The following is a 22,469-nucleotide window of genomic DNA, read 5'->3' on the forward strand; positions in this document are numbered from 1 at the left end:
ATCTCCTCTGAGGAAAAGTACAGTAGGCACCAGAAAGAAATATTTTCCTTAAACTTTTAATTCTGAAAATGTTCAAACCCATAGAAAATTTAAGAGAATAAACCATGAACACCCATGTATCCTTCACCTAGATTTCAGCAATTGTTAAGATTTTACATTTATGTTCTCACTCTCTTGATCTCTTTCTCTCCATGCAGTATGTTTGTGTGCACAGATACATGTCTTCTTTTCCCTGAAACACTGGAAGTTGTAGACATTGTTCTACTTTATTTCTGATATATTTCAGCATATGTCTTCTAAAAATATAAATATTATCCTTCATTACCACAGCACCATTATGATACTTAAAAAATAAATATTAATTCAATGTCATATAATGTATATAGTCCACATTTAAACTTTCCCAATTGTCCCCACAGTGTCTTTTATAGCTGTTTTCACTTTAATCCTGATTCAGGATCCAGTCAAGTCTCAGACATTGCGTTTGGGGAGTCTATCTCTGGAGAATGTTTAAAGAAGCCACAAAGGATAGTCCTGCATCCGGTGACATCTCCCAGTAAGAACTGATGACTTCTTAGGCAAGTGGGCCGAGTTAATGATGACACATTTTTGTTTGTTTATTTGTTGAAGAGATACAAAGTATGGGGCAAAAACTGATTGGCATCTTCTTAAAACTAATGTCCTTATAAAATGTTTAAACACTTATGTAAAAGTCGGCTGAGAGGGCAGAATTCATCTTGGATTATAACCTCAAGTTTTAAGAAGGGCACAACAACTATGCACATGCCCAGGACACCAAAGTATTAAGCTGTTCAAACTTTTCTTGGCTTGACCCTAAAGTTAAAAAAATAAGAAAAAGAAGAAGGCACATTTGAGAGTAAGAGTAGTCTATCCCAAATTACCGCTTCTGCAGCTGCTCATCAGACATTTGCAGCTCCTCCTTTAAACGCGTGTACCTGTCTTCTCTCAGCAGTCTGGAGCCATCGTAGAGGCTCAGCTCTCGGTCATGGATCAGCCTAACGGGTTAGAGAAAAATGAGACAACAAAGTGATCAGTCTTGGACAGTGAAGTTATTAGAGAAAGAATCATTTAACATTTTAATAATGTCCATTATTACTGGCAATTGAATCTAACAATTTTAGATGCATGTTTGAAATTTCAAGTCAGCTAGTGCTTTTATAGTTGACAAAACCATCGATTTCTGTACTAAAGGGAAGTAGTCATGGATACTAGATGTGGACAGGGAAGAGGAGGATGAGGAGGATGAGGAGGATGAGGAAGATGAGGAGGATGAGGAGGAGAAGGAGGAGGAAGATGAGGAGGAGGAGGAGAAAGAGGATGAGGAGGATGAAGAGGAGGAGGATGAGGAAGAGGAGGAGGAGGAAGGGGAGGAGGAGGAGGAGGAGGATGAGAAAGAGGATGAGGAGGAAGAAGATGAAGAGAAGGAGGATGAGGAAGAGGAAGAGGAAGAGGATGAGGAAGAGGAGGAGGAGGAGGAGGAGGAGCTGGACAGGGGAAGGAGAGGGAGATAAAAAGATGGGCAGTGAAGTCAGTGGGGTCTGGGTTCAAAATCAGCTCTGCATATTACTGTATTAGCTAAATGATTGAGGAGAAGGAGAACTATGCCATCTGTTTAAAATTTTATCTTTTATAAAAATTAAGGCTATAATATCAACCTCACAGTATGGCTGTGAAAATTAAACAGTTAATGGAAGGCAGATGGTTAATATAGTTATTCTCAAACTTGGCTGCACATTAGAATCCCCTGGAAGGTGTTAGAAGCACCTTTTGAAATTTCAAGTAGGCTAGAACCCAGGCATCAGTAAGTTTTAAGCCTCAAGCTCACAAGGTGATTCCAAAGTTGAGAACCTGAGACCTCCTGGCTTAGAACAATGCACAGCACAATGCCTAGCAGAGTAAGGACTCTATTACTGGTAGCTGCTGTTACTACTACTACCAGGCCTGATGGGCAAGAGATGGCTGGTAAAAGGGGAGAGTATTATAAATCTACAGAATGTTTATGATAAATCAATGAAAGTATTCTTAAGTGCTCTAAAATATAATCAGGATTAACACAATGTTTCTGGAATCTTTAATTATAGTCAGTATGAACATATTTTCAAGGGAAAAAGCTTTGAACAGTTAGTTGGAAAATTACATGTTCTATTTATTTGAACTTTCCTGATAAGTCAAAGTTAAAATCCAAATCTCTACAAGTGTTAGAATCAAGGTGTAACAACAACAAAAAATTTGTATTATTACTGACACTAGATGGGAATATGTTCCATGAAAGTCACACATGAAATTTTTTTTAACATTAAATTCAAGAAAAGTGAATTGGGAATGTGTGGATATTTTTCCCATCTAAACTGCTGTAAGAGAACAACAGTTAAACAAATGTTGAATTTGTAAACACAAAGTGAGCTTTTCAGCTTAAAAATATAATAAAAGAGCTAGAACATATTTTATAAAAGGAGCTACATTTTCTTTTTAAAAAAATTCCAAGAAGAACAATCAGTCATTTCAATCTCTGACTCATAAAGAGTTTGTAGACAGGGAGCTGTGACTGGCAAACTTGAGCCGTGCGACTTGTATATATTAATAGGCATATAGAAAGTCTTTCAAAATGACTACTGAAAGTTTTCTTGAAACATACAACAATTTTTAAAAATACGCTGTTCTACTTGGATATAGAATTACAAGTTTTAAAGGATCTACACAACCCAGTTTTAAAGAAGAAGACTGAGAGAGTTCTGCATCTACTGTTTACTGGGCATGTTCTTTGTGCGTGTGACTCGTGCAAACCTTTGCAGCACAGCGAGGGTGCCCGCGTTGACCCGATGAATGCCGTCCAGGAGGACGAGCTTTCCCTCTCGAGCAGCGCTCACAAGGGGCGAGGACCGCCACGCAGTGTCTCCGTTTGGAAGAGTGTACCTCTGCTGCAGCAGATCACGTGCCGTCATATCCTAAAACCAAACCCACCATGTATCCCAAAAATGCGGAATTAATTTTTAAGACATGGGCGGCAGCTTAGTTAGCTTTATAGTTACCCCTCTCTGAACATTACATACAGCTAGGAATTCATCTCCAACCCATCAAAAAAAAAGATAAGCTTTTCTTGGTCATTTGAGGTTTTTTCCTATTACTCATTCACATAATATAGTAAGAGTGAGTGGGGTTTTTTTCCTTTTAATTTAGCAATTCTCCCCTTTAAAAATGGTCATTTAATACCTACACAGATGATGGCAGTGATTTCCATCTGAATTTAACAACTAATTCAATCAGCTTTACTTCTGCAGGTATGATACTGTATGGATTCCTCTTTAAGACTCAGACCATACAAACTCAGTGGGTGAGATGCTTATGAATAATACACATTTTCTTGCAGTTGATGAGTTCTCCTGAAAGCCATGCTAGGAACAATCAAGTGACTCATTATAATTAAAGGGGCTTGAAAATGGAGGAAGCTAAGGAGAAGAGTCATCAGATGAGTACAGGAACTGACAAACAATAGCACAGCACCTAACATTTTTTAATGCACTCACACAATGTACTTAGGTCGAAAGCAGTGCTAACAGATTTAAGCAAACTATTAATAGCAATAGCATATAAAAGTCTATCTACTATAAAAAAATGGTACCATATAACATGAACAAGTTTTTCTTAAATATGTAATGTTGAAGACAATAGTTTCTTTTCTACGATCAGCTTCAGATAAATTTTGTACCACTAGTAGCACACAAAGGTCAATTTTAATAAAAAATTCATTCTTTTATAAATCCTGTGATACCCACTTCAACTTTTAAGCAGATAAAAACTAATGAATTAGCTTATATTCACACTAGCAACAGATCTGTATTGAAACCAATGTTCTCACTATTGAGAAAGTACTGACTTAGGAAGTATGAATAGGCTTGCATTAAGTCATAAAGACGCTTGAGAAACAGTAACATTCAAACTCAGTAACATTCAAATCCCAACAGCTCTGGGGGCTAGCTTTGGCACATATCCAAAATTGGCTTAACTCATTAATTATATTTAATTACTCAATTATGAACCTTAAGTTCTAAGCAGACTATATGTGTATGTCACTGTAAGCTGCCAATGACAGTTACAACAGCCAAGACTAAATTTATCATCATTATCAGTGCTTAATAAGGTGAGATCATTCTCACTCATGGTTGTGCTACATACCAGAAAAAAGATCATTCTGCAAGAAAAATGGGACAAATCAAAATATATAAATGTTTGTGGGTCATTTTCATAATCAGATGATGAAAAAATCATGTATGTATACACACACACATATAAGTACACACAGATACATATATAAAAGTTAATATAAAAACAGGTAAATGTAAAGAAAATTCTCAAGACTACTTATTCCAGAAAAATATTCACCATAAAGTTATGTCAAATATTGTCCGAGACAATAAAACAAACAGAAAACATGCTTAAGCACAGCAGTTCTAAATCAAAGAAACATCTCAGAAACAGTGGGGGGACCTTTGGAAAACATATAAGCTTAGGCCCCCGTTACCCTGAAGATTTGGATATAATAGGTCCAAAGTAAGGCTTACCACCTGTTACACAGGTGCTATCTGATATGCCTGCCAGGTGGGAAACACAAAAGAAAACATTAAAGTTAATGTGAAACTTCGTCTCATCCTATGTGTTTACACTCTTTCCTCTTAATAGGAATCACAAGATTGTATGAGGATATACGAAATGCTTAACAAAATGGCATAAATTAATAGTCAAAATAATGAAGGGAAGAAAAAGAGAGTAGGCCTTGTTTCCTTTAGGTATTACTGTTTGGTATTCAGAGGAAGTAACATGAAGAAGACATCCCACTGATACCATATCTTTAAAGAAATGGATGGGTGTTAATTTTGAAAATACCAGCTTCAAGTTGAGAATAAAAGATGGTATCCTGACTCAAACTCAGCTCTTGAGTCTGTTGCCTGGGCCCAGGAATGAAGACGAGGAATGTGACTCTGGTACAAAGGGTTCAGACTCCTAAGGAGCTAAGGCTAGCATTTGGCGACTTTTAAAAAAATTTTTCAACAAAAAAGTTCTCACTCTCATACCAACACATCATGAATCAGCAATCTGTGAACAACATGAATAAGCACTATTTCATGGTCATGATACCCAAGTACTTTTTTTTTTTTTTTTTTTCTGAAGCTGTAAATGGGGAGAGACAGTCAGACAGACTCCCGCATGAGCCTTACCGGGATCCACCCGGCATGCCCACCAGGGGCGACGCTCTGCCCACCAGGGGGCGATGCTCTGCCCCTCCGGGGCGTCGCTCTGCCGCGACCAGAGCCACTCTAGCGCCTGGGGCAGAGGCCAAGGAGCCATCCCCAGCGCCCGGGGCCATCTTTGCTCCAATGGAGCCTTGGCTGCGGGAGGGGAAGAGAGAGACAGAGAGGAAGGAGGGGGTGGGGGTGGAGAAGCAAATGGGCGCTTCTCCTATGTGCCCTGGCCGGGAATCGAACCCGGGTCCCCCGCACGCCAGGCCGACACTCTACCGCTGAGCCAACGGGCCAGGGCTCCCAAGTACTTTTATATCTTGTTAATTCAATACAATGTCTATAACACTTGTCCCATTAAAGTAGTAAATATTTACTAGTGACAATGATGAGAAAGACAGTCAATGCATAGGGATCCTCTTTTCAAATGGAGCAGTTGAAAATTCCCTTATACTTAAGAAGTAAACGGAATTATTTGTTGCCACACAATAAGCAGTTACAGATACCACAGCTTGATGCTGTTAATGGTAACTACAACTGCAGACCAGAGAGTTCTCCTGTTTCAGTCTTCAGAGGGAAGAGCTATTCTCCACTTCTAATGTATTTTTGAATTAAAATTTAAAAAAACATTACCTTTAAGAGAAATAATTGGTTTTCATAATTAAGATCCTCTACTGGGAGAAAAGCTTAATTGGCTAGAATAAATTGGCTCCAGTTTCCACAATATTAGTTATAATCAGAAATTACTTTCAATTATGTGAGAGTTATTTTCATTTGTGTGAAGATGCAAGGAAAGTACAACGGAACTTCCACAGAACATCTGAACCTAATCAAACCTAATTAACATAACTTTTCAGCATAGTCTAAAATGGGTCAGCAACATGAATTAATTTCAATAATAAGCTAATCTTTAAAATAGTGTTAACAGCCTGACCAGGCAGTGGCACAGTGTATAGTGTCAAACTGGGACCCGGAGGACCCAGGTTCCAAACCCCAAGGTCGCCGGCTTAAGCGAGGGCTCATCTGGTTTGAGCAAGGCTCACCAGCTTGAGCCCAAGGTTGCTGGCTTGAGCAAGGGGTCACTCGCTCTGCTGTAGCCCCCCCCCCCTCAAGGAACATATGAGAAAGCAATCAATGAACAACTAAGGTGCCACCACAAAGAATTGATGCTTCTCATCTCTCTCCCCTCCTGTCTGTCTGTCCCTATCTGTCCCTTTCTCCGTCTCTCTCTGTCACACATACACACACACACACACACACACACACACACAAATAGTCACAGCATTTTCAAGTATTTCTCTGTCTATAGAATATTTGGGTTTTATTACCATAAAATTATTTTAATATCTTTATTTATTTTAACATGTGCTACATCATGGAATGGTTAAAAATATATCCTATCTATATTCATCCCACCTACACACACATCCTCAAAGCAAGTAGAAAGAAAAAGTTAAAAAAAGGTGTGCTTATTCCATATGAGCAGTTTGAAAGTATACTAATAAAACTCAAGAAAGATGAATGCCTCCATTTTTGCATATATTTTCTTATCCCTGAAACCTTTGAACTTAAGGGAATATAAATAGCACTAATGATATCATAAAGCCCAAACTATTTCCTCTTTCTGTGTTTCCTTAAAATTTTTAAAGTAACAGGACATAAAAATCGAGTTCCTTAGAGCAACCACTGTCTAACCTTCAACACCTCACCTTCATTCAGATCCCTGGAAAATACCCATATCTCTCTTAAGATTCTATGTTATTTGGAATTTTTTTATTTGCAACCAAAAATCCCCTCTGAAAATAAAAATGTCCCATTAAAATAAGAAAAAACATAACTGAATTAAATGTATCAGAAAATACAGATTTGAACCTTAAAACAATTCCTTAAAGTTTTTAGTATCTTTAAGTGGTAAACACTAATTTTTCTGAGATTCTCTTAGATACCTGGATATAAGTCAATAGTTTGGTAAAATAACTGCAAAAAGCAGTTGTGTGTTTAGTGGCTAGAATCAGATTAGAATTACTTTTCCAAGATATAATATTCAAAAGATAATTGAAAGTGTTATAGTACATTTTAGTGTATAAAGAAATTTGATGCCATGGCTGGTTGGCTCAGGATAGAGAATTGGCCCAGCATGCAGACGTCCCAGCTTCAATCCCTGGTCAGAGCACACATGAGAAGCAACTATCTGCTTTTCTTGCCCTCCCTCTCCCCCTTCTCTCTCTCTTTTCCCGCAGCCAGTGGCTCAGCTGGTTTGAGCATTGGTCCTGGCACTGAGGATACCTTGGCTGATTTGAGCATTGGCCCCAGACGGGGGTTGCAGATGGATCCCGGTTGGGGCACATGCAGAAGTCTGTCTCTCTATCTCCCTTCCTCTCACTTAAAAAAGAAAGGAATGAAGAAAGGGAGGGAGGGAGGGAGGAAAAAAGGAAGAGAGGAAGGGATGGAGGGAGGAAGGAAGGGAGGGAGGAAGGAAGGAATTTGAGTTACCTTTCTCTTTAAATATGAATATTGATAAGAAAGTAGATTTCACATTCTAATGAATATATATATATTCTGATAGAAAATTTAAATCATTATAGCAAAAGTAAGATATCAAAGTGTTACAGAATATCATCTCAACTAAGTTAAAAAATACACATTCCACCACATATATGAACCCAGAAGTTTCAGAAAGTAATTAAGTTGGCTTGCAAAAATATATATAATATAATGTATTATAAAATTAAAAGTGGATAAAGAAAACTAAAAAGGGAAGATAAAACTAAGAAAGGTAAAGATGATACACAAAATGCATTGTAAGAAGAAGCTAAAAAGCAAACATAACCTTAACCTTCCTAATATTGAACACAAAAAAGTGACATAAAAAACATTACATAAGTCATAAAGACCACAGCATTGATACCAAAAAAAGTAGCAGCACTCCAATTCTTGAAAACGAGATTGAGAAAAATTTGTCACATGGGTCAGGTCATCATATAAAGAACAGTGTGTTAATGAGTTAATAGAAATAACAGTAATTATAGCAGCTACAACTTATGGAGAGCTTACTAGGTGCCAAATACTTTACATAAATTAACTTGTGTAATCCTTCTATAACCCTAAGAGAGATACAATTATCATCTGTATTCTGCAGAGGAGAAAACTGAGTTACGAAAAGGTTAAATGGCTTACCCAAACAAGAACACACAACTAATAAGCAGAAAGGCCAGGTGGTCCTCGAGAAGATTACTAGGACAAACACAGTAAAAGGGGTTCCACACAGAAAGAGCTGGCCTGGATTAGTTAATCCATGGATACAGTGTCCAGTTCATACACCAACTGCACGCCTCTCAGGCCACTCTCCACAAATGCTGTTTCTCAATCAAATTCTTAGAGAAGAGTCAGAAAGTAGTGACTACTCCCCAAAATGGTCACAAATATAGCTGGTCTCCACTCCTGTTAAAAATAATCTTTAAGCATATATCCAAATGAGAAAAATGCTTTAAAAAAAATGCTTTAGTTAAAAGTAATTGTATCTCTAGGTGGATATGATTCTTCATTTTCTTATTTTTGAATTAAAAAGATAAACAATGGGTAGTTTTGTTTAGTTTTGTTTTTTTGATTGGGTTAAATAAGTATTATTAATGACTTTTTTCCAGAAGAAACTAGCTGGAATTCTGTAGGCTTTCCACATTTACCTCAAATAAGTTTGCTTCTTTGAGCAGAACTTATCTTACCAAAAACTATCTTACCAGTAGCATAAATAATAAGAAAACCTGGAATTTAAGTGAATAAAAGAATATGCCAAGACTAGCTGATGTAAGCCTTCAACTTTGCAATCAGCCATTAGTTATGTCTGCACTATTACTGGCAGAACACCGCATAAACATTGCATGAACACAGAATGTTAATAATTTGTAGGGCCCAGAATAGAAACGAAGCCATTATTTATAGTCTGAGCATGCCCTGTGAACAGAATGCAAGGCACGCCGCCAGCATTCCTCAGTGTCATTTATGTTTGATCTCAGACAAAAAGGCCTCTTGTTTTACATCTACTGTAAAATTATTTGTAAACATTTCCATGCTCCTCTCACTAGTTCTTCCTTTAAAGAACTATTTTTAACCTGTCAAGGATAACAAATGCTCCCTTTATGTACATGATCATACATTGTTACAGAGTACAATTAGTTTTAAGGAACTCTGCAATGATGGAAAGAAGTTGATTTTGCATCATTTATAGCTCTCTTCATTGTAACCTGTGGGATCTATTTCAAGCTATCTGTTCTAGTTAAAGATTTCTTCTATGAACACTGATCAAAATTCTTCTGATTAAAGCTAACTAGAGGTCAAACCGACTGTCTCACTAACAACTAACCCAACAAAAGGCTATCTTAATAAAGGCAAAAAATAAAATATAAAGTCAAGGTCAGTGCATCAGTGCAGGTGCAATAATGTAATATATATTCAATGAAGATACCCAATCATAAACTCTGTTCTATCCTTCCTGTACTTCAGAGGCTAGAAAACTAGGAATCTCTTAGATGTTTTTGCAGCCTGAGTTCTGTACATGACCCAGGTTCTACTAAGCCTTCTCACAAACACAAAACTGGGAACAAAAAAAAAACAAGCAGTGAGCAATGAGCGAGGTGTCAGCCAGCACCAGGAGACAGGCTCTTCTGGGACCTCTATGGTTGAAGTTCTTTCTACTGGCTCTGTCATCCCTAACTGGGCAAAATCTATACACTTTTCCCCTTCTCTCCCAGAGATTCCGTTAGCTACCTAATATCCTGAAATAAACTCCTCTTTGTTTTAGACAGCCAGAATGGATTCTATTTTCCACAACAAAAGCCTCAACTTAAGGATGATATTTTAAAGTAAACCAACTTATTAAAGCTTGTGAAGAGGCCCTGGCCGGTTGGCTCAGTGGTGGAGCGTTGGCCTGGCGTGCAGAAGTCCCGAGTTTGATTCCCGGCCAGGGCACACAGGAGAGGCGCCCATCTGCTTCTCCACTCCTCCCCCTCTCCTTCCTCTCTGTCTCTCTCTTCCCCTCCCGCAGCCGAGGCTCCATTGGAGCAAAGATGGCCCGGGCGCTGGGGATGGCTCCTTGGCCTCTGCCCCAGGCGCTGGAGTGGCTCTGGTCGCGACAGAGCAACACCCCGGAGGAACAGAGCATCGCCCCCTGGTGGGCAGAGCGTCGCCCCCTGGTGGGCGTGCGGGGTGGATCCCGGTCGGGCACATGCAGGAGTCTGTCTGACTGTCTCTCCCCGTTTCCAGCTTCAGAAAAATACCAAAAAAAAAAAAAAAAAAAAAAAGCGCTTGTGAAGAAAGCTTGAGTATTGACAGACAGCTAAGAGTATTTCAAAAGGATAAGGACAGTTTCAAAAAGAAAAGCAAAAAGCAGATATAGAGTAAAATTCCAGTATATACAAACTAAATAATCACATTTTATTCAAGTGGTACTGTAAACAGTGCCACATTTTATCACAAATGTTTGACTGTTAGAACAAGTGGGAAAGTAGCAATGAATTCTACTTTAAATATCTGCACTAATATTTGCCTTATAAGTGTTTTTAAAAGGAAGTAAATAAGATCTAAATCAGGGTTGTTGTAAGTGCTAATAATCTGCTCCGTATTCAGTAAGACACCTGGAGCAGCTGTGGCATTTGGCCTCACTCAGCAACTCTCAACTCCTTCCTACTCGGCCGACAGGAGGAGCAGCACAGCTGAAAGGATGGGGACAGCGTGGGGAGAGCTGGGCTTCAGTTCCAATCCAGCCACTGCCTTAAATATGATAAATGGGTGAAGTGAGTAAAACAGCTTTAGTTTTAAATGAGATAATGTCTTTCACCTAGTGGGTATTTAATAAATGGCAGCTGAACCTGAATCAACTGAAAAAACAAAATACAAATGTGTTAAAATCTAAATCTAGGCCCTGGCCAGTTGGCTCTGTGGATAGAGTGTCAGCCTGGTGTATGGATGTCCTGGGTTCAATTCCCAGTCAGGGCACACATGGGAAGCAACCATCTGCTTCTCTTCCCCTCCCTCTCCCACTTCTCTCTCTCTCTCTCTCTTCCTCTCTCGCAGCCAGTGGCTCAGTTGGTCCAAGAGTCAGCCTCATGTGCTGAAGATAGCTTGGTTGATTAAGCATCGGCCCCAGACAGGAACTGCTGGGTGGATCCTGGTCAGGGAGCATGCAGGAATCTGTCTCACTATCTCTCCTCCTCTCACTTAAAAATTTTTTAATCTAACAATTATAAGTAAACAATTCAGAACAATAATACAAGTGATATAACAATGCTGCATGACAGTAGAAGTTGTTGGCTTAGAATTTAATGAAAATATAATAGTAAAAAAAATAGGAATTAGTAAAGAAAAGTTAAAGCTCAGATCAGAGCTGGTCCCTTTAAAAATATAAAATTTTCAAAATGTAATTATCCACTCTTTCTATATAAATAGCTTACTACATGTGAGTCAGTCACTGTTCCAGATACTAAGGTCAGCACTGAAAAAAAGAAACATGGATCTTACATTCCACTGGGAAGATAGCAAAAATAGAAAAAGGAAGGAAGACAGAGGATGAGAAGGATGGAGGGTAGAGAGGAGACACAAATGAGAAAAAAGTGTCACATAGTAATCAGTGCTATATAGAAAATAGGTATAGGGCAAGTGACAGCAAATGACTCTGTGGGTCAAGGATATTTTCTCTAAATATATTTAAGTTGTAATCTGAATAACAGGAGGCCATGTGAAGAACAGGGAAAGTGTATTTCAGGCCAAACACAAATCTGTTCAAAAGACCTGAAGCAGAAAGAAGCCGGACAGAGTTCAGGGACTGCAGCAGCCAGTGAGGCTGCAACATCACCAGCAAAGCATTCTGCAGGGAGAAGGAGGCTGGAGAAACAGGCCTGGGTCAGACCGTGCAGGGCAGTGGTTCTCTACCTGGCTGACTGTTAGATTCACTGAGTAGTTGTTTAAAAAATACTCAAGTCTGGGTCCCACGTCAGACTAATTAATTTAGACTCTGTGGAGGTGATGTCTAGATACTGGAAGTTTCCCAAAGTTCCTTGAGTGGTTCTTCTAGGCAGCCAAGGATGAACAGTATTGATGGAGAACTCAGATGCCAGGGCAAGGAGTTCTTATGTTACTCTATGATGGAAAGCCACTGAGAGAGTCTAAACAGGGAAATGACATGATCTGTACTAAATTATTAAAATGCTACTCCAACCATTCTTTAAAAAATGAAATGTATTCTGATTAAATATCTAAAAAATTCAATATGTACACATTAAATATTTAGGAAAGAGAGAACTTAAATTGCTCACTGAAGAAAAGGATAAATTTAAAAATAAAATAAAAATACCTACAAATGTTCAACTAACATAACTGAAAATTATAGGACAAAGATGAAAAAAATGAAGAAAACACAAATAAATGAAAAGATACTCCATGTTGATGAATTGGAAGACTTAATATTGCTAAAATATCCATACTACTCAAAAGCAATCTACAAATTCAATGCAATCCATATCAAATTTCCAATATTCTAAAATTTGTATGGAACCACTAAAGATACTAAATAGCCAAAGCAATCTTGAGAAAGAACAAAGTCGGGCGCATCATACTTCCTGATTTCAAACTATATTATAATAGTAATCAAAACAGAGTGGCACTGGCATTAAAAACAGACACACAAATCAATAAAATAGAACAGAGAATCTAGAACTAAACTTATGACTAGATAATGAAAGAATTTACGACACAGAAGGCAAGAACATACCTTGGGAAAAGGTAATGCTGTCAGGAAACCTATACAGCCACATGCAGAAGTGTTAAACTGGACCACTATCTTATACCATACACAAAAATGGATAGAGACTTGAATGTAAGACCAGAAACCATACAACTCCTGGAAGAAATCATCGGATATAATCTCCTTGACATCAGTCTTGGCAGTGGTTTTTATGGATTTGACACCAAAAACAAAGGCAGCAAAAGCAATAACAATCAAGCGAAACTACATCAAACTAGAAACAAAAAAGTTCTGCACAGCAAAGGACACCATCAACAAAATATAAAGGTAACCTACTGAATGGGAGAAAATATTTTCAAGTCACATATCTATTAAGGTGTTAATATAAAAATGAACTCATACAACTCAATAGCAAAAAAAAATCTGATTATAAATATTGGGCAGAAAATCTGAATAGACATTTTTCCTAAAGAGACATACAAATGGAAAACAGGTACGTGAAAAGGTACTTGACATCACTAATCATCAGCAAAATGCAAATCAAAACCATAATAAGATGTCACCTCACATCATTAGAACGGCTACTGTCAAAAAGTCAGGAGATTAATGTTGGTAAGGATGCGAACAAAAGGGAAACCCTGTGAACTATTGGTAGGAATATAAACTGGTACAACCACTATGGAAAACAAAATGATAGGCCCTTAAAAAATTAAAAATAGATCTACCATATGATCAACAATGCCACTTCTGGGTATATATCCAGAAAAAGAAAAAGAAAACAGAATATCAAAGAGATATCTCTGTACTCCACGTTCACTGCAGCATTAATCATAATAGCCAAGATAAGAAAACAACCTAAGTGTCCATCATCCACAGGATTAATGGGTAAAAAAGATCTGGTATATATGTATTCAGCCAGCCATGAGAAAATATCATTCAGCTATGAGAAAAAAGGAAGTCCTGCTACTTGCAAACATATGGATGGACCTTGAGGACTCTAGGCTAAGTGGATAAGCCAGACAGACAAAACATTGCATGGTATCACTCACATGTAAAAACAAAAACAAAAACAGAAAAACTCAGACCTATAGCAATAGTAGAAAAGTGACTGCCAGAGACTGAGAGTGTCAGGAATAGGAGGAGGTTGGTAAAATATACATTCAAGTATAAGATAAATAAGGTCTGAGGATCTAATGTAAAATATGGTGACTATAGCTGATAACGCTGTACTATGTAATTTAAATTTGAAAAGAGAGAAGAACTTCAACATTCTCACCCAAAACAAACAAACAAATTTACAAATGTTCAATCAACATAACTGATGTGTTCTTTAAAACACTGTAACATAAAATTCCATATGGGGCTAAAGCATTTTCCACCAAATGCTCTACAGTGGGTTCGGGGGTGGTGAGTCAGAGCTACTGGAGATGTCGATAGCTCTGGCAGGTCCTGCAGAAAGCAAATAACATTAGACCGACAACGAGTTGTGTGGGAGAGAAGGCTAGGAAGTATGCTATGGCTACAACAATTGACAACTCTTTTGACTGGCTTAATGTGTCTCTTCTGGACCCTTCCTCATAAAGCTATGGCTGCCTTCTCCAAATTACTCCTCATGAAAGAATTATGCAGTAGGGGCCAAAGAAAAGAGCTGTTCACTAGGTGGGTCATAGGACAGAGTTACTAGGATTCAGGGAGCGCTGTTAAGGATAAATACAGAGTCTTCTTCCCAAAGCAGCACAGAAAGAGGCTTGCTAACACTACACAGGTGGGTGGAGGTAACAGGGCAACCTGGCCACCCTGCCCAACTTCCCACCTATGTGAGGGCATAATGGACCTCATTCTCCCACACAGAAGCTGCTACCCAGGCCCAGAAGAACTTCTGGGAAATAAACAGAAGCATCATAGGACCAGGCTGGCCAAGGCCCCTCCTCAGGTTCTCTCTTCATAGTAGTCAATAGACTGTAAAATCAAGAATTCAGCAGCTTATATCACAAACTATTGTACTTCAATTCTTAAGTTCCCAGACTCACTGGTGAAGCTGGGTTACAGAATGCTTTACCGCCGCTGTCCTTTTTGATCATCTCTATGGTTCTGTCAAACAGTTTTCACTGCACACATCTCAGAATGGCCTGTTTCTACTGGCTTGTAAGTCAGCAATAAACTGCTATGCATTCAAAAAGTGGTTTGGATCTGGAGTAACTGAGGATTTTGAACGGGGGAAGAATAGAAAAATAAATCATTTAAGAATCATAAAAGGCAACTACATGATAACACTGTGAAGCATGTGTTAACTTTTTATTTTTAAGAATGTTTAAAAATACATTACAAAATTTGTGAATTTCAAAATAAAATCAGTTATATCCTTCTTTCTTATCTTCTTCAACATATTCCCCATAAGGAGAATAGACATATGTAACTTCATCACTAATCTCACTAACCTTCAGCAAACTCCTCACTCTTGTAGTGATCTCTGACCCTTAAAAGACTGCCCTAAGACCTCTAATCAAAATTATGTAAAGTTCATTTAAAACAAAAATACTAGCTAATGGAGATGGTCAACCATAAGAATGTGTTCTTACTAATATTATCAAGACTTCATTATACAATGTCCTTAAGTTTCTAGCTATTCCACAGGAAATCCCCAAATTTGAAATACCTTCCCTGTTTCAATGTATGAATCCCATATTTGTGGCTTAGAAAGGATGGTAACTTGAACTACCTTTCAGTCTGGAGTTCCTTATTTGGTTAGATTTTTTGGTGACTTTTCTTTTTTTTCTTCAGCTAATGGATTTGGTTTTATTGGAATGTTTATTTTTGTACACATGCCCAGAAGCCTCCTAGTTTGTTTTCATAAATCTAATAAATACCTCATAATAATTGAATTTGTTAATATAACACAAAAGATGTTCATTGTTTTATAAAAAGTACCATTTCAATTAATAAGGAATCTAATACATACTTTCAAAATTGTAGAAGATTTGAATATCAATCTTGAATGCTATTTTTATTTATTTATTTTTATTTTTTATAAATTTTTATTAATTTTAATGGGGTGACATCAATAAAACAGGGTACATATGTTCAAAGAAAACATCTTCATGTTATATTGTCATTCAATTATGTTGCATACCTATCACCCAAAGTCAGATTGTCCTCCGTCACCTTCTATCTAGTTTTCTTTGTGCCCTTCCCCTCCCTCTTCCCCTTTCCCTCCTCTCCTCCTCCCCACTCCCCCCCCCTCGTAACCACCACAATTCGTCCATGATTCTTAGTCTCATTTTTATGTCCCACCTATGTATGTAATCATGCTGTTCTTGTTTTTTTCTGATTTACTTAATTCACTCCGTATAATGTTTTCAAGATCCAAACATTTTGTTGTAAATGATCCAATGTCATCATTTCTTATGGCTGAGTAGTATTCCATAGTGCAGGGGTCCCCAAACTTTTTACATAGGGGGCCATTTCTCTGTCCCTCAGACCGTTGGAGGGCCGGACTATAAAAAAAAACTATGAACAAATCCCTATACACACTGCACATATCTTATTTTTAAAAAAAAACAAAACGGGAACAAATACAATATTTAAAATAAAGAACAAGTAAATTTAAATCAACAAACTGACCAGTATTTCAATGGGAACTATGCTCCTCTCACTGACCACCAATGAAACAGGTGCCCCTTCCAGAAGTGCGGTGGGGGCCAGATAAATGGCCTCAGGGGGCTGCATGTGGCCCGCAAGCCGTAGTTTGAGGACCCCTGCCATAGTGTATATGTCCCACATCTTCTTTATCCAGTCATCTATTGAAGGGCTTTTTGGTTGTTTCCATGTCTTGGCCACTGTGAACAATGCTACAAATGAACAAGGGGTTGCATGTGTCTTTACGTAACAATGTTTCTGAGTTTTTAGGGTATATACCTAGTAGAGCAGCAGGTCTCAACCAGTGGGTCGGAACCCCGGCGGGGGTCGAACGACCAAAACACAGGGGTCGCCTAAAGCCATCAGAAAATACATATTTATTATACAATACATTTTTAAATAAAATATGTATTTCCAATGGCTTTAGGCGACCCCTATGATTTGGTCATTTGACCCCCGCCGGGGTCGCGACCCACAGTTTGAGAACCGCTGCAGTAGAGGGATTGCTGGGTCATAAGGTAGTTCTATTTCTGTTTTTTTGAGGAACCACCATACTTTCTTCCATAATGATTGTACTACTTTACATTCCCACCAACAGTGAATGAGGGTTCCTTTTTCTCCACAGCCTCTCCAACATTTGCTATTACCTGTCCTGTTGAAAATAGCTAATCTAACAGATGTGAGGTGGTATCTCATTGTAGTTTTGATTTGCATTTCTCTAATAACTAATGAAGATGAGCATCTTTCATATATCTGTTGTCCATTTGTATTTCTTCCTGGGAGAAGTGTCTGTTCATGTCCTCTTCCCATTTTTTTACTGGATTGTTTGTTCATTTGTTGTTGAGTTTTATGAGTTCTTTGTATATTTTGGATATTAGGCCCTTATCTGAGCTGTTGTTTGAAAATATCATTTCCCATTTAGTTGGCTGTCTGTTTATTTTGTTGTCAGTTTCTCTTGCTGAGCAAAAACTTCTTAGTCTGATGTAGTCCCATTCATTTATCTTTGCCTTCACTTCTCTTGCCTTTGGAGTCAAATTCATAAAATGCTCTTTAAAACCAAGGTCCATGTGTTTAGTACCTATGTCTTCTTCTATATACTTTATTGTTTCAGGTCTTATATTTAGGTCTTTGATCCATTTTGAATTAATTTTAGTACAAGGGGACAAACTGTAGTCCAGTTTCATTCTTTTGCATGTATGTGGCTTTCCACTTTTCCCAGCACCATTTGTTGAAGAGGCTTTCTTTTCTCCATTGTGTGTTGTTGGCCCCTATATCGAAAATTATTTGACCATATATATGTGGTTTTATTTCTAGACTTTCTATTCTGTTCCATTGGTCAGAGTGTCTATTTTTATGCCAATACCATGCTGTTTTGATTGTCGTGGCTCTATAATATAGTTTGAAGTCAGGTATTGTAATGTTCCCAGCTTCATTCTTTTTCCTTAGGATTGCTTTGGCTATTTGGGGGGTTTTATAGTTCCATATAAATCTAATGATTTTTTGTTCCATTTCTTTAAAAAATGTCCTTGGAATCTTGATAGGAATTGCATTAAATTTGTATATTGCTTTGGGTAATATGGCCATTTTGATTATATTTATTCTTCCTATCCAAGAACAAGGAATAACTTTCCATCTCATTGTATCTTTTTCGATTTCCCTTAATAATGCTTTGTAGTTTTCGTTATATAGGTCCTTTACATTCTTTGATATGTTTATTCCTAGGTATTTTTTTGTTGTTGTTGCAATCGTGAAGGGGATTATTTTTTTGAGTTCAATATCTAATGTTTCATTGTTGGCATATAGAAAGGCTATGAACTTTTGTATATTAATTTTGTATCCTGTGACCTTACTGTATTGGTTTATTGTTTCTAGTAATCTTTTTGTGGAATCTTTGGGGTTTTCGATGTATAGGGTCATAGCATCTGCAAAAAGTGATACCTTTACTTCTTCTTTTCCGATATGGATGTCTTTTATTTCTTTCTCTTCTCTGATTGCTCTGGCTAGAACTTCTAGCACCACATTAAATAAGAGTGGAGAAAGTGGACAACCCTGTCTTGTTCCTGATTTAAGAGGGAAGTCCTCAGTTTTATGCCATTTAATATGATGTTGGCTGATACCATATATGGCCTTTATCATGTTGAGATATTTTCCTTCTATACCCATTTTGCTGAGTGTCTTAAACATAAAGTTGTGTTGTATTGTATCGAATGCCTTTTCTGCATCTATTGATAAGATCATGTGGTTTTTGTTCTTTGTTTTGTTGATATGGTGTATTACATTAACCATTTTACATATGTTGAACCATCCTTGAGATTCTGGGATGAATCCCACTTGATCATGATGTATTATTTTTTTAATATGTTGTTGTATTCGATTTGCTAGTATTTTATTTAGTATTTTAGCATCTGTATTCATTAGAGATATTGGTCTGTAGTTTTCTTTTTTTGTGTCGTCCTTGCCAGGTTTCGCTATGAGGGTTATGTTGGCCTCATAAAATGTGGAAGTATTACTTCTTCTTCAATTTTTTGGAAGACTTTGAGTAGAATAGGAACCAAGTCTTCTTTGAATGTTTGATAGAATTCACTAGTATAACCATCTGGGCCTAGACTTTTATTTTTGGTGAGGTTTTTAATAGTTTTTTCTATTTCCTCCCTGCTAATTGGTCTGTTTAGGCTTTCTGCTTCTTCTTCTTCTTTTTTTTTTTTTTTTTTTTTTTTGTATTTTTCTGAAGCTGGAAACGGGGAGGCAGTCAGACAGACTCCCGCATGCGCCCAACCGGGATCCACCTGGCACGCCCACCAGGGGGTGATGGTCTGCCCCTCCGGGGCGTCGCTCTGTCACAACCAGAGCCACTCCAGCGCCTGGGGCAGAGGCCAAGGAGCCATCCCCAGCACCCGGGCCATCTTCTGCTCCAATGGAGCCTCGGCTGTGGGAGGGGAAGAGAGAGACAGAGAGGAAGGGGAGGGGGAGGGGTGGAGAAGCAGATGGGCGCCTCTCCTGTGTGCCCTGGCCAGGAATCGAACCCGGGACTTCTGCATGCCAGGCCGACGCTCTACCACTGAGCCAACTGGCCAGGGCCTTTTCTGCTTCTTCTTGACTCAGTCTAGGAATGTTGTATTGTTCTAGGTATTTATTCATTTCTTCTAGATTGTTGAATTTGGTGGCATATAGTTTTTCGTAGTATTCTACAATAATTCTTTGTATATCTATGATGTCTGTGGTGATTTCTCCTCTTTCATTTTGGATTGTTTATATGAGTCCTTTCTCTTTTTTCCTTGGTGAGTTTTGCCAAGGGTTTGTCAATATTGTTGATCTTTTTAAAGAACCAGCTCCTTGTTTTATTAAGTTTTTCTTTAGTTTTTCTATTCTCTATTTCATTTATTTCTGCTCTGATTTTTATTATCTCCTTTCTTCGGCTGGTTTTGGGTTGTCTTTGTTCTTCTTTTTCTAGTTCCATAAGGTGTGAAGTTAAGTGGTTTACTTGGGCTCTCTCTTGTTTGTTCATGTAGACCTTAAGTGATATGAACTTCCCTCTTATTACTGTTTTTGCTGCATCCCAGAGATTCTGATATGTCGTATTGTCATTTTCAGTTATCTGTATATATCTTTTGATCTCTCCACTTATTTCTTCTTTGACCCATTCATTTTTTAAAAGTATGTTGTTTAATTTCCACATTTTTGTGGGTTTTTTTCCACTTTTTTGCAGTTGAATTCTAGTTTCAAGGCTTTATGATCAGAAATAATGCTTGGTACAATTTTGACTTTTCTAAATTTGCTGATGTTATTTTTGTGGCCCAACATATGGTCAATTCTTGAGAATGTTCCATGTACACTAGAGAAAAATGTATACTCTGTCGATTTGGGATGAAATGTCCTGTAGATGTCTATCATATCCAGGTGCTCTATTGTTTCATTTAAGGCCAATATATCTTTATTGATTTTCTGTTTGGATGAACGATCTAGAGCCCTCAGTGGTGTATTGAGGTCTCCAAGTATGATTGTATTTTTGTCAGTTTCTGTTTTAAGGTCAATAAGTAGCTGTCTTATATATTTTGGTGCTCCTTGGTTTGGTGCATATATATTAAGAATTGTTATATCTTCTTGATTCAGTGTCCCCTTAATCATTATGAAATGACCATTTTTGTCTCTGAGTACTTTTTCTGTCTTGTAGTCAGCATTATATGATATGAGTATTGCTACACCTGCTTTTTTTTTGGATGTTATTTGGTTGGAGTATTGTTTTCCAGCCTTTCACTTTGAATTTGTTTTTATCCTTGTTGCTTAGATGAGTTTCTTGTAGGCAGCATATAGTTGGATTTTCTTTTTTAATCCATTCTGCTTCTCCATGTCTTTTTATTGGTGAGTTTAATCCATTTACATTTAGTGTAATTATTGACACTTGTGGGTTCCCTATTGCCATTTTATAAATTGCTTTCTGTTAGTTTTGTATCTTGTTTGATTCTTCTCTTTTGTTTTTCTATCCTATGTTTTTGTTTAGTTCTATTCCATACTTCTTTCCTCTGTTGCTACCTTTTTAAAGTCATTTGCTTCTGTGCTGGCTTTTTCAAGGGTGGTTACCATTAAGTAATGAAAAGGGTACCTACCATGTTCATTGTAGTACACCATCTTGAGTGCTTCTGCATTCCATCACCTTTTGCTACTATTAATCTCCATCCTCTCTCTTTTTTTTTTTTTTTTTGTTGTCACAGTTTAAATTTGGTTTTGTTGTGTTCTTCTTGGAGCTTTTACTTGTGGCTTTATTTTTTTTTGTTGTTCTTTGTATCTGATTGGAGAACCCCCTTTAGTAATTCCTGGAGTGGGGGTTTTCTGATGATATATTCCCTCATCTTTTACATATCTGTGAATGTTTTTATTTCTCCTTCATATTTGAAGGATAGCTTTGATGGGTATAGTATTCGTGGCTGAAAGTTTCTCTCTTTCAGGACTTTAAATATTGGGGTCCACTCTCTTCTAGCTTATGGAGTTTCTGCTGAGAAATCTGATGATAATCTAATGGGCCTTCCTTTATATGTTGTATTCTTCTTTTCCCTGGCTGCCTTGAGAATTTTTTCTTTGTTGTTGGTTTGTGCCAATTTCATTATGATGTGCCTTGGAGTAGGTTTGTTGTGGTTAAGAAAACTTGGTGTTCTGTTTGCTTCTTGAATTTGAGGCTTTAGTTCTTTCCACAGGCTTGGGAAGTTCTTATCTATTATTTGTTTGAATATGTTCTCCATTCCATTTTCTCTCTCTTTGCCCTCTGATATACCTATTATTCTTATGTTAGTCTTTTTTATGGAGTCAGACAATTCCCGTAGGGCTTTCTCTTTTTTTTTTAATTTTTGAGTCTCTCTCTCTCTTCTTCTCTCTGTTGTGCCTCAAGTTGCTTGTCTTCTATGTCACTAATCCTACCTTCTATCTGGCCTGTTCTATTAGCTAAGCTGGTTACCTCGTTTTTCAGTTAATGAATTGAGTTTTTCATCTCTGTTTGATTTGGGTTTTTTTAATAAATAAATGTTTATTAATTTTAATAGGGTTACATCAATAAATCAGGGTACATATATTCAAAGAAAATATGTTCAGGTTATCTTGTTGTTCAATTATGTTGCATACCCATCACCCAAAGTCAGATTGTCCTCCGTCACCTTCTATCTAGTTTTCTTTGTACTCATCCCCCTCCGTAACCACCACACTCTTGTCCATGTCTCTTATTCTCGTTTTTATGTCCCACCAATGTATGGAATCATGCAGTTCTTGGTTTTTTCTGATTTACTTATTTCACTCTGTATATTGCTATCAAGATCCCACCATTTTGTTGTAAATGATCCGATGTCATCATTTCTTAT

General features: G+C 37.6%; 1 protein-coding gene across 2 annotated transcripts in view; it reads right to left on the minus strand.

Annotated features, from left to right (window-relative positions):
* The window catches only part of VWA8 (von Willebrand factor A domain containing 8), a 381,245-nt gene that overhangs the window by 246,000 nt on the left and 112,776 nt on the right, over positions 1-22,469 (minus strand). For both annotated transcript variants that reach the window (XM_066237778.1, XM_066237777.1), the window contains exons 13-14: positions 2,806-2,966; positions 903-1,016 (exon numbers count right to left, since the gene is read on the minus strand). In XM_066237778.1, the coding sequence (XP_066093875.1) occupies positions 903-1,016; positions 2,806-2,966 (275 nt within the window). The remainder of the gene's footprint in view (positions 1-902; positions 1,017-2,805; positions 2,967-22,469) is intronic.

This window comes from Saccopteryx bilineata, chromosome 6 (genome assembly GCF_036850765.1).
Source record: "Saccopteryx bilineata isolate mSacBil1 chromosome 6, mSacBil1_pri_phased_curated, whole genome shotgun sequence".
Taxonomy (NCBI): Eukaryota; Metazoa; Chordata; class Mammalia; order Chiroptera; family Emballonuridae; genus Saccopteryx; species Saccopteryx bilineata.